Consider the following 13,870-nt stretch of genomic DNA (forward strand, 5'->3'; position numbering starts at 1 on the left):
CACTGCATCAGTGCTGTCATGGAAGGAAAGCTCTGCTTTGCACAGTCTGCATTTAACTTTGTTTGCTGTTACATGCTTCCACATTTTTTTAAATCTCCCCGTTGCCAAATCTTTATAATCGACGACGTCATGTTGACGAATCGTTGCAGCCCCAGTACCAGTATGTAAAAGTCACACAAAAGGAGTAGCTTGGTTCTGGAGTAGAAAGTAGCACTTCTTGGTGTTCAATGTTGCGTTATTTCACAGTCCCATGTGGGTTTGTAATCCATGCAGGTTCTGCCATGGTCCGCTCTGTTCCGATTTTCATTTGTGCCTGTTGTGGATGGCGAGTTTCTGCCCGACACTCCTGAGGCCATGCTCAACTCAGGGAACTTTAAAGACACGCAAATTCTCCTCGGCGTTAATCAGAATGAAGGCTCCTACTTCCTGCTGTATGGAGCACCAGGCTTCAGCAAGGACAACGACAGTCTGATCTCCAGAGAGGACTTCCTGGAAAGTAAGTTCTCCAAAATCATGTTTGTTTTTTGGATGGATATATGTAACTGAGCAGAGAGAATTGTATAAATCCATCCAAAACATTCAAGTTAATTCTGCTTCAGGTTATTACGGCACAGTTTTACTTCTATCTTGTTAAAAACTTCAGTGTCACTCTTCCAGGTGTTAGGCTGAGCGTACCTCATGCTAATGATATCGGCCTGGAAGCAGTGGTGCTGCAGTACACCGACTGGATGGATGAGAATAATGAAATAAAAAACCGTGATGCCATGGATGACATTGTCGGTGACCACAACGTCATCTGCCCGCTGGCCCACTTCGCTCGCTCTTATGCACAACACAATGCCCTCAAGGCTAATGTGGGTGGCATCAACTTTGGTGGGGTGAACAGTGGAAACTCACAAGGTAGGATACCCGAGTACCAGTGTGGTCTGACAGATCTAGAAGTATATATATCCCATACCCAGACACGCTACTGTTTGAATGACCTGCTTTCTGTTGATAGAACAATTTGGTACGATACTTAAATTAAACTGTGCGTTAAATTTCATGTTTTCACTTTTTAATGCAGATGATAGCTGTTTAAAATATGCTATAATGTGCAGGACAACTTTACAACAATTTAATCTGCATTTGTCATGTAAGCGAAACTGTTGATACTCTGATGATAGATCAGTAAAATATTCTAGTTGGAAAAATGATTTATTTTTTAACTGTCCTTGTAAAAGATTAAAACATATCTGTAGTTTCTGAGTAAAAATGAAATAATAATGATGATTAATTATTTATAATTGTAATTTTCATGCATTTTCTTCCACCATTTATTTCTTAAGGAGGGATGTATCTTTACCTTTTCGATCACCGGGCATCCAATCTGGCCTGGCCAGAATGGATGGGGGTGATCCATGGCTATGAGATTGAATTTGTTTTCGGGCTGCCACTGGTGAAGAGACTCAACTACACCCGAGATGAGGAGAAGCTAAGCCGGCGTATGATGAAATATTGGGCCAACTTTGCTCGGACTGGGTGAGGCCACAAAAAAAAACTACCTATGGAATCAGGGTCTATGTCCACGTCCAGTCTTTTTTATGCAAATGCACCTCAGCAGCCATGTTTTTCAGTCAAAATAAATAATGCAGGAAAAGCTGTATGAGTAAGCAGCCCTTTAATTCCTGTGAGACTGCAGGTTAATGAGTCTTGACATGAATTTGGAGGCACAGAGAGCTTCTCCTGACAGTTAACCCTCATGCTACTTGGCTTAAAGGAAAGGCTTTAATAAGTAAATGTTAACACTGTGAGGTACACAGTGGGGGAAATTAAATTATTTGATCTCCTTTTGAAATTGTATCCAGTTACAAAGAATTGAGAAAGCTACAATTTATTTTAATAGTAGCATAAACTGTCAGCAAAAACAAAACATTCTGTAACAGTTACAAATTCATGTGCATTTTAGTGAGTGATCAGTATTTAATCAGCTTGGAAGACAATTCAGTACTTGGTGGAATGACTGCAGCAAGAAACACTGTCAGACATTTCCTGTATTCAATTCAATTCAGTTTTATTTATACAGCGCCAAATCACAACAACAGTCGCCTCAAGGCGCTTTATATTGTAAGGTAGACCCTACAATAATACAGACAAAAATGAAATGAAATGAAATAAAATTTAGTGATCCTTAGTGAGCACCTACATGTTTGAGCTTGAAACAACTCAGATATGATTATCTGAATATGTTTCTCATTGAGCAAAATGGCTTTGTTCTGCGCCATGCTGCAATGGAACATGAAGTAGTGATGTACTACGAGTACCGACATCGACTGCAAGCAGAATTGTTGTGAATCTAACAGTTAGTTTGGAGATCATTTTACTGCTTTTTCGTTTGATTTAGTTGTAATTGTAATATCCTTTCTTGTTCTGTCTGTATCAGAAATCCCAATGACGTGCAGGGAGATAGAGGGAAACGCTGGCCTGTGTTTACCGTCAGCGAGCAAAAACACGTTGGCCTCAACACCGAATCACTCAAGATTCACAAAGGTTTGCGAAACCAGATGTGCGCATTCTGGAATCGCTTCCTGCCACGCCTTCTCAATATTACTGGTAAATACTATTAAATATTACTTCATCTCTACACTTGAAATCTGTACTGAATGCAGGTCTTCACTTATGTTCCACTTAAAATTATGACACTTCTCACTGGATGCATGATACAAGAATTATTTTAAACTAAAGTGGAGCTTTCCCACATAGCAGGCAGGTCTGGCCCGGATCTGGTGTCAAGCCGGCACTGCTGGCTGACTTTTGGCACGGTAAGTGGTATGTCATCCAGATATGGGCCAGGCCTGGCGTAGATGGCACTGTTTATGTGATGGCATGCTCATAAAAAACAGGTCTGGCCCGGATCCGGCATCAAGCTGGCACTTCTGACTGACTGGTGTCATGGCAGGGTGTATGTCAACCAGATGTGGGCCAGGTCTGGCAGTGATGGCGCTGTTTATGTTCCTGTTTTCCTATTTTAGTTAGAGGACCCAAATGCCTTGTTGCAATACTATACTGCTATGGTAGCCAACGTTTCAAATGCAGGTTTGACAGGTTTGTTAGTTTACACTTTATCCAAAACCTAGTGACGGTTTACTCAAGGTCACCACCGGGTGGCTGTAGCTCAGGAAGTAGAGCAGATCACCTACTGATTGGAAGGTTAGTGGTTCGATCCCTGGCTCCTCCAGTCGGCATGTCAAGAGTGTGAATGTGAATGAATGCAGTTAGGAAGCGCTCGGTTCAGAGAAAGTGTGTGATTGGGTGAATGTGGCATGTTGTATAGAGCACTTTGAGTAATCCGGGAGAGTAGAAAAGTGCTATATAAGAATCAGGCCATTCACTGTCTCAACAGAGTTTCGTCATGTTACTTTTGCACTATTATGTTCCGGCACATGTTGTTATTACATGGCTTGATTAAGGTACACATTAGGCTGACATCTGGGGCCAGAGCTGAAACTGTTCTGGGCCAGCACAGGACCACCAGTGTGTCTGCAACTGGCCCATGTGGGGGCCACCTCTGGCAAACCAGATCTGGGCCACCAAAGGGCCGTCATTCTTTGCAGTATGTGGGTCATGTGTAAGTTGTGTGCAGCCATGGGCCAGTTGCAGACACACTGGTGGTCAGCCTAATGTGTACCTGTATCATTCTTTGCAGTATGTGGGCGAGATCCGTGAAATACCAATTTTGCTATGTGGGATGTAGCAGCTTGTGTCAGTTCGTTGTTTTGTTTTTCTTAAATAAATGCAGCTCCTCCTGATTGGTGTCAGATGGTTGACTCCCCCCTTGAAAACTGTTCGTGGTGTTGATTTCAGACCATGAAATTATTTCATCATATCTTTATATGTAACCCCAAGTTTTGAAAATTTGGGACATTGTGTAAAATGTAAATTTAAGAGAAGAATGGAGCGACATGAAAATCTCATAACCCCTAGTCATTCACAATAGAAAACAGAAACTCTATCAAACTGAAGAGTAGACAATAAAGCAGTTTTCAAATTGATGATAATACAACACATCATAACAAAGTGGGAGAGGACCACATTTACCATTGTGTAGCATCAACTATTGGGGTGGCTGTGGCTGAGAAGGTAGTAAAGTTGGTGGTTTAAAGCACTTTGACGGCTCAAGTAGAGTAAAAAGTGCTATTTACGGACCAGTTCATTCCCTCTGTATTGAACGACACTCTGAGGAAAGCAGTTGCTGGACTTTTGGGAGGGGAAAGCTCTCCCATTGATGTCTGGTACAGGATTCAAGCTGCTAAACAGTAAAAAGAGACACTTTCTATTTTGTGAAAAACATTAGCTCTGTTTGAAGTTGATTGCAGCAATACATATCAAAAGTTGGAAACACTAACTCTAAAGGCTTAGAAAGCAAGAGCTTCTAAAAATAGAACAGCTTGAAGATCATTTTGCAACTAATTAGGTTAACTGGCACCAGCACAGTAACATGACTGGATATTAAAAGGCAGGCGGAATTTCTCAGAAGTAAAGACGGGCAGTGTTCTCCAAGCTTTTTCTGTCACGTGACAGTGAAATGGAGCTTCGCCAGTCTGCAGAAAGCTGCATCTACAGATTGTGGAAGAGTGTCTACTTAATAGTCCTCAATGTAAAATTGCAAAGATTTGGATGTCTTATTACTTACAGTATATTACTGTATGTCCTTAAAAGATCATGGGAGAAATCTCTGTGCACGAGGGACAACGTGAAAATCAATCTTGGATACTGATCAGGCAGCACTGCATTAAAAAAAACAGACATGATTCTGATATTTATCCAGAAATCACAGTATGTAAAAGGAGTTTACCATACCATCCACATATGCAGGTTAAACCTCTGCCATAGAAAAACGAATTCAATATGGTCTGGGGGAACATGGAGAACTGTGGTCAGATGAATCAAAATTTCAAATTCGTTTAGGAAAACATGGACCCTGCATCTCTTGACCTAAGGAGGTATCTGGTTTGTTTAGCATGGATTTGGTATGTTACACAGACCTTTTATCAATGCTAAAAGGTATGTACAGCATTTAGAGCAAATAAACTCTTTAAACTTGGTCCTGTCCCAACTTCAAGATGCATTGCTGTCATCAAATTTAAAATGACTGTATTTTTTCTTTCTAAAATGTTACTCATGTTCTCATTTTAAGCATTTGATATGTTTTCTGCCAGTCTTCTAGCTTGCTTACTTGCCACAGTGCACTGTGCCACCTACCAATAGAAAGGAAAAAATAATGTGCACATTTCCACGAGAGAAATCCCACGCCTGATTGTATCCTAGCCATTCTATCCTCGCTTTTTACATCCAACACAAAAACTGCAGTCGTGGTGCTTTCGATTGTACTCAGAACTCGGAAATTCTGCCTTCTGAATAGGAAGATGTAGGTAACACCAGACTGCAGATGAGCTGCATACAGGGCTGGACTGGGACAAAAAAATTGTCCCGGGCATTTTGACTAGACACCAGCCCACCATTATAGGAAAAACATAAAGCCTTTGAATGAAAATAAACACTGTTGTGACAGTGATGTACACTGTTCTGATGGTATATATGCATCAATCTATCAATCGTTTGTTGTAAGACTCAGATAATTATTTTTTTAAAAGTGAGACATTTTAAATGAGAATAAGAAAGAAAAGTATTTCCTTGTGCCCCCCTTTCCCTTTTAATGCCCTACATGGACCCCTGGCAACACTTTGCTAGACCCGCCCCTGCACAGTTACCAGCTGTCAGCTGCTTAGAAAAGGATCCTGGTGTTATTTGTCTCTCAGAAACAGTTCATAACTTCCCTTCAACTCATTCATGTCACCTAAAAGGTAAACCTGTTTCTCCATCACAGCTCTGATGATTCAGTAAGGACGTCTCCTGGTTTCATCTTCATGTTTCCCTCTCATCACATAACCAAACCGACATCATGACCAGCAGCTTTACAGCTGTGGCTCCAGCAAACATCAGCTGATACTAGAAATTAATATTAAATAAATTCTAACAACAGCTGATCAAACATGCTGCTGTTGTTTAACGCGACATCCGCTGGTTTCCTCTTTCTGGCGCAAAGTGGGCGATAAACAAACAAGAGAGAAAAGCCGATCAGCTGATCATTGATCAGTTTCATGACTGAAGTACAAACAGGAGAGGGAGGGTGAGAGGATGAGAGAAGAAGAGGCAGCTGTGCAGCAAAGACACAGAGTAACTCCAGCTTTGTGCCTTTTTCATTGTAGCTGAAGTCCGGGACAAACTGTGTTTCTTTTCACCTCAATAAGAAACGCGTAATATTTTCTCTGAATACCAGACGATTCCGTTTTTTTACAGGACGGTTGGCAGTAATTAACCTTATGAACAAAATAAAGTTCAACATCAGTAACATAGCACCCACCCAGCTGTATAGAAACTCCGTCATGCTAGCTAACACGCAGTACGAAAAAGTCAGCATAACGAAAATAAACTCCACCTAAACTTGGTTTATATCTGACCCAGAGAGACTGCAGTTTATAACTTCTTACCTGAAGTTCAGTTCACCTGATACTCGGACCGGCGGCCGCTTCGGGTCTCTCCTCTTGCCTCCCTTTTCCTTCATCCACCTGCTGGCTTCCACCACTTGCTAATGTTATTGAATCTGTGGAAGCTCCGCGATAGCCACCACACGAAGTAACGAATAACGAGCCCATCTAAATCCCAGTAACGAGTAACGCATTCCCGGTTTTGGCATAATAACTAGTTACTGTGCTTGTTACCACAATAATAACGTAGTTACTGTAACGCGTTACTTAATAACGCGTTAGTCCCAACACTGATCATAAGTTATCTAAGTGACTTGTATATCATGTTTAACCTGAGTGGCGAAAGACCGCGGGGGTCTGAAAACGATGTGCCGGGAGTCCGGTGTTCTCACCGGCTCTAGTGAGCCTTGAACCCTCTAGTTATCGAGCTGGTGGGTAACGTCTCCGAAAACATCGCCGAACTTTTCCAAATATGTGGTGTCTTGATAAACTGAGCAGATATTTGAGGTTTACACAGCTACATTCTCGCCTGAAAATATCTTAAAAGTTTATTTTGTGACCCAGAAAGAGTAATAAGAGTAATATTAAAACTAACTAGCTGCCACCATTGTTGGAAACTGCAATTGGCTTTAGCTAATTAAAAAAAAAAGGCAAAGAACAAGGTGCGCATTAGGTTTGGAAGATGGGATAGGTTGGCCACGAAGGATTCACCCGACCCATCCTTCAAATCTGGGGAAATGAAGGACGCATTCGTCAGACCCATTTGGAGGAGTTTTTGAATTTGCACAGCCTTCCTCGTGTCACTGAAACGTAATTGGGCTACAAATGCGGTTCCTGAATTTGGACACAGCTCCGATACCGGTCACTGCTGCTTCTTCTTCTTCGGGGTTTAACGGCAGCTGGCATCCTTGTACATGCAGTGCTGCCATCTTCTGTTTCAGTCCGTTATTACACTCTTAAATCCTTCTACTTATTCCTGCGTCTTTTGGGATCTTACAAAGCTTCAAACGACGGATCGACTATTAAAACTATCAACGAATCGTGACTAGTCGACAAATCGTGGCAGCCCTACTTCAAGCTCAACTGCTAACCGTTTTTGCTGTTCTGTCTCTGTTTCTTCTCTCAGACAACATAGATGAGGCAGAACGTCAGTGGAAGGTGGAGTTTCACCGCTGGTCTTCCTACATGATGCACTGGAAGAGTCAGTTTGACCACTACAGCAAGCAGGAGCGCTGCACTGACCTCTGAGCGCCTCAGCGAGGAGACGACGGAGAGAAGAGCGGCGAGCGAGCCGTGGCTGTTTTCCTCCATAGTTCCTGAGTGAAGGCTGACATCTTTTTGTGGTTCTTTTGGTTCACAGCATACACAAGCAGAGGCACTGTTGTCATTTATTTATATTATTTATAATATTTATTGTTTTGTTTTTTTATTTGTGTATGTGTGTCTGTGGAACTTAAGGGCTGTGGAGTAAAACTTGTCATTGGAGGAGTAAAGATGCGTCATTACCTCGAATGTGTGTGCGTAACTATGTGTGCGTCTCAGAAACCGCCCAGTTTGACTCAGATAACTTAACTGACCCGTCACACTGCTCCACTACGGATTTACTGTAACCTCACTCATCTCTGTGGTCATCTCGTCACTTTTTTTGCTTTCTGGGGATTTCTTCTTTCCAACATATCAGTTGTATTTTTGGTCTCATCACTGTTTTGTTTCTCTTTTATTTATTTAGTTATTTTTATTAATACTGTTACAACCACTACTCCCATTACCTGTACTGGTCTTGCTTTGTTTGTGTGTTTCTCCTGTGGTAAGCCATATACTATTTTGCATTTATCTAACTGTTGCTGTGTGTGAAAATATCTGATTCCTTACATTTTACTCAATGTTAAAACTGCTGTATTCTAGTTTGATGTGAGATGTAGATAGTATATTACATCCAGACCAACTGACTGGTGCCTAACTCGCATTATATTACAAGTTCACTCAGTTTCACAGTTGAATGGAAACAGAAACGAGTCCCGTTGATGTTTATGGGTCCTCTTGAGCATCGCCTGTCTGTTGAAGCGCGTCGGTGCTCAATTCTTCTAAATGTTCAGCCTTCCTGTGAGGGTCGATTCTTCTGCACAACTGCACTGAATTGTGCATGTGTGCGTGGCCACCCAGTGTCCTTCACAGGGGTCCCGTGTGCCACTCATGTGTGAGACAGTAAGCTCGATCTTTCTTTTCCTCCTTTTTTCTGTCACTCCTGTTTGTCTTCCACCACAACAACCCTTCATCCAGTCCCTCTCTCTGCTTTCTGCCTCTCCATCTTCCTTCCCTTTTATTGTCCTCTCCACTCTAGTTGTCATCTTCATCTCTAATAAACCTCCACCCACCCTCATTTCTTTCTTACTCTTTTCCTTTATCCATTATTCCCGCCTCTCCCTTCCTGTTTCTCACTTTTATGTTAGGCCTTTTCCATTCCTCGTTTGTTTCCTTTCGCTCCCTCCTTTTAGTTATTCCTTATTCATCATCTGCCGTATCTGTCCCTCCTTCCTTGTCGGCTCTGTTACATCACTGCTCCCTCTCCCTTCCCCCTTCCTTGGTGCTCCTGCTTTGTTGTTAGTCTAATGGAGGTAGAGTAATTCACTCAGCTGCAGGATAATGTGGCAGAGTACTGGCTCAGCCTCTGGCCTGCTAGCCAACAGGACCTGCTGAATGCAGAGGTGGAGAAGTGATGGGAAAATGACAAGACGGAGAAATGCACTCCTATGTCACAAAAGTAATACAGATATGCACTGATCATTTGAAAACTCAGATGTGCATTTTGTTACATCCAGGGCCATAAAAAGACGTTTGCATGTTCGATCCTGTGATTTGGTTGCAAACACTCATGTGTGGCAGCATTCACCTGCATTTGAAAGAAAATCAAGAAAAAGACTTTTAACCTTTAACTTGATGCTCACAATTTTCCCATTTCTGGGTGCTTCGGTGACCCAAGCCGCCTCTTACTCTTACTTAATGACGATAATCTTATATTTGCATATCTTATGAAAGAAGTCGGAGCCTGCATCGTTCCCTGTGTTGTGAGCATGTTATACTGAAGAATCAAGACAGTTTAGTCAGATTATAACCTTGTTTGCGTAGGATCCAGATACCGTTTGTTCCCCTTATCTTTGTTAAGATATGTTGCCTCATGAGTTATTATTAGTTTAGCAGTAAATGATTCACTTTACATCCAGTTGTCTTGTTTACACAAGACCTGTGATACGAGCTCGGTCACCTGGCAGGTTGTTATTCATCCATATTTTCTGCACACTAAATAACTTGTGAATATTTATTAAAGTAATATTTGCATTCAAATCTATTATATTCTACATTAAAAGTATAATCGTACAAGACTTTGGGGCAACTCTGCCTGAGTTATGAGTCACTACCACCCATATCACTGTGTATGTATGTGTGTTATCACTGTACTTCTGTCAGCCTTTCTTACATTTCCATTTGAGTATTGTGAGGGAGCTGAAGCGACGCTCTGATTAGCTGTTGGCTGCCCCAGCACAGTGTCCCCGTTGGCATGTAAAGCTCCTATTTGTGGCTCAGTCGTGTAGTCTAGCTTTAAAAAGAACTAAATATGACAAAAAAAAGTATTGTACATGTGTAAAATACCAGTAAAGAGTGCATGTTTGAAAGGCCATGTGACTGACACCTCCTCCCTCCAGCTCCTCTCGGACAGAGAGATCCTGCTTAAGCCACTTCTATCGAGTCCTTGTGCATGTCCAGAAGCCCATCATCTGCAGTGTATCCTACCAAACTCTGACTGTTATATTCTGTGAAATTTGTACTTTCAACAAGCCTATTATCCAGTATCTCATGTAAGGTACGTTTGATGTTAGCAATAACAGAAATGCATCAGTAAAGGAATATATTTGATATTTAACGCAGTGAAAATAAAACGTGATAAAACAGCAACGATGAGGGGCAGAGTCATTTTAAAAGCAATATTTATTCAAAGTATGAACTTAATATGAGTGCCGATGACTATTTTCTTGTATAAACTGTTTGTTTGACTCCTTTTCAGTCCTCTGCCTCATCGTTGTTTGTTTCAGTCACTGGTACTGTAAGTGTTGAAGGCTTCTGTAGCTTCCCAGTATGTCTCTGTGTATGACGAACGCTGACTTTATTAAGCTATAGCAACAGAAATAAAGGGAGCCTGCTGTCGATCTCAAGTTTTTTATTGAATCTCAGCATGTACCAACAGACACACAAGTTTTAGTCTCCGTCTGGACTATAAAAAGTGTCCCGTGTGAAGATTTTTAGTCTGCAGCACTGAAACAGACACACTTCAGAATAAGACCGTGCAGAACACAACTACTAAACATTTCAGTCGTTTGATTATCTCTCAACTTTTAATAGTTTAGGTGATGCAAAACACTGAGCCAGCCTTGCTGCTCCAACAGTATTTGAATATTACGGTTACCTAGAAATGAGAATAAAATCCATCAGTTGTTGTGACAATAAAGACATCACAGTCTTGAAGTCATTCACACAAAGTTAATAATGAATGTGTGAATGCAAATACATTGTTGCAAATGATTGACGATGTGTGCAAACGTTTCACAGCTACTCTGTCATCTGCTGAAATATATGAACATATAGTTTAATACTGACTCACTCTGAACCTTGTGAGTAGTTGAGCCTCCTGGTTTATCATCGAGCAGCACAGGATAAGGCAAACATTTCTGTGATGCTGTTTAATCCTTTGAACAAGAAATTAGTTTTGAATTATCACTTTAAACCGTGTGGGACTGAACCAAATGAGAACTAATAAAGTTTGGTAAAACTGGCACACACACAATAATGACACTAACAAAAACGTCAAAGCTTTCTGGAGCGGAAATATGGAAGATGGAGTTCCACTGTGTCCAATCAGGACGTGGATTAACTGCCTCGGTGGGTCTGCTGGATTAATATTAATGTCAAAATGACAGTTTGTAAACATGAGATGCTGTGAAATTGTGACAAAAACACAGGAGTCGACTTTTCTAAATAATAAAGTAGATTCATCCAAATAAGACCGAAATAACAAATGTGTTGTTTGATTGAGTTTGTGATGAACAGCAGAATGTTTCTATGCATCCTGAATTATTCATTCACTCACGCATTTAAAGCGAGCAGGAATGTTCAGGGAAATCTGATGCCAAAATCTTAGAGAGCACTGAAAATAATCCAGTAATTTTCTTTCGGTTCTTTGATGTCGGCAGCACCAGCAGAGGGCAGCAAACCCGGTGTCTTACTTTCTTAAACCAAAATAATTCACATAAATCAGCCTCAAATATGAGGAAACTTACCTTCTGCTGTTTTTAAAGGTTCCATGTGATCAAATACTACGCTGTAGTATAGCAGGATAGTATAATAGCAGCTCATATGTAACGGAGGGAAAAAAAGACTGAATAAGAAAAACAATATTTACAAATATGACCTAAATGGTAAATTTAGGTCATATTCAGATAGATTAACAGTAGTTTTAGTTGTCAATAAGCCACTAAAACTACTGTTAATCTATCTGATTAATAGCTGCCTTGGGAGCCACCATCTGGAGGAGGAGCAAAAGGAGGACAAAAATATGTTGTTATTGCTCCTTATCTGTTCGCTGCTGATATCATAAAGTGCGCTCCACACAAGTTCTGGCACAGAGGCAGCAGGTGATGCATTGCTCACACTGCTCCGTAAGAATTAAGTATCAGTAACCATTTTATCGATGTTTCCTGTAACTTATTGAGGCAACAAGTGAGGAACAATGAGCTACACCTTAGAGACAAAGACTCTGAGAGGGGTGATCAGTTCAAGTATCTCAGGGTCATATTCACGAGTAATGGGAGGAGGGACCAGGAGATTGACAGACGGATTGGTGATGCGGATGCAGCGATATGGATGCTCTACCGGTCTATCGTGGTGAACAAAGAGCTGAGCGTAAAAGCGAAACTCTATATTTACCAGTCGATGTTTATCCCTACTCTCACCCATTGTCAGGACACGCTGGAGAGATTATATCTCAGCTGGCCTGGGAAGGCCTTGGTGTTCTCTTGGACAAGCTGGAGGAGGCTGGGGAGAGGAAGGTCTGGGCTTCTCTGCTTGGGCTGCTGCCCCTGTGACCCCGCCCCGGATAAACCAAAGAAGATGGATGATTAACATATTCATCAGACTTATACTTTGATTATATCTTTGATTAAGAATAAAGATGATCTACTATTATTAGCAAAGATTACCTCGCACAACAATTTTACCATTTCCAGGGCGCGAGGCAGCACATCAGGTGAGGCCATGCACTGTGGGTTTATCCCAAAGTTCTACTGTAATGTCATAAAGTGTCTTAAAAACATTCAGCTGTGACAACCTCAACTGTGATTGGTCAGTGTGCCACTGTGTGCTGCCACACACGGGCTTATTAGCCATTGAGATACAATAATATCACACACTGTCCTAATCCTCAGATTCAATTCAATCTAATTTTTACAGCACCAAATCACAACAGCAGTCCATCCAATGTGCTTCATATTGTGAGGCCAACAATGATCCAGAGACAACACCAACAACCTAACAACCCCTGATGAGCAAGCACTTGGAGAAAAGCAAAACTCGATTGTAACATGAAGAATCATGTGGCAGAACCAGGCTAAGGGAGGGGAACAAAACAAAAAACAAACAGAGGATCAACAGGGGGTCCATGACCCTCTTAGGGACACTCCCATAGGGCTTAAATCTGGGACTCTCCACCAATTGCTCGAAGAACTGAAGAAGCTTCTTGGATGAGAGGTGAAATGTCTTCACAGACCTTAAAGAAGTCCAGACGCTTTTATTTCCAAGCTCCTTAGACCACCATGACCTGGATGGCTGGAAACACACGTGTGGTTAGATATTATATTTGCAAGATTTCTGGGGCCCAGTACAATAACCTCAGTTTGATCTGAATTTAGAAGCACAAAATTAGAGCTCATCCAGGTTTTCATGTCTTTAAGACCTTAATGCAGTTTAAATAACTGCTATGTGGTATGGAGCTTTCACATTAATGAACATGTATGCTATGCCTTCACATTGCCTGTTCATTATGCTGTGGAACACCATAATTAACCTGAGTGTGTTTCCATTAACAAATTGGTCTCCATCAGGTAGATATGATTTAAACCACTGCAGCAACCAACCTTTAATTCATAGGTATGGCCTAATCTCTGTAATAAAATACTAAGTCAACAGTGCTGAGGACTAGCACAGATGAGTCCACTGTCAGAGCCCATAATAAAATGGCCTATTATTCACCTTCCTGCAAAACACAGGATCCACGTTTAGTTTTCACACAGAAGAAG

The 13,870-nt window shown here is 41.4% G+C and overlaps 1 protein-coding gene across 1 annotated transcript in view; it reads left to right on the forward strand.

Annotated features, from left to right (window-relative positions):
* ache (acetylcholinesterase (Yt blood group)) overlaps positions 1–10,729 on the forward strand; it is a 29,515-nt gene extending 18,786 nt beyond the window's left edge. The window contains exons 5-9 of the mRNA XM_026161342.1: positions 274–496; positions 658–900; positions 1,329–1,521; positions 2,423–2,592; positions 7,654–10,729. Coding sequence (XP_026017127.1) covers positions 274–496; positions 658–900; positions 1,329–1,521; positions 2,423–2,592; positions 7,654–7,775 — 951 coding nt within the window. The 3' untranslated portion in view covers positions 7,776–10,729. The remainder of the gene's footprint in view (positions 1–273; positions 497–657; positions 901–1,328; positions 1,522–2,422; positions 2,593–7,653) is intronic.
* Positions 10,730–13,870: the final 3,141 nt, after the last annotated feature.

The sequence above is a fragment of the Astatotilapia calliptera genome, chromosome 3 (assembly GCF_900246225.1).
Source record: "Astatotilapia calliptera chromosome 3, fAstCal1.2, whole genome shotgun sequence".
Classification (NCBI taxonomy): domain Eukaryota; kingdom Metazoa; phylum Chordata; class Actinopteri; order Cichliformes; family Cichlidae; genus Astatotilapia; species Astatotilapia calliptera.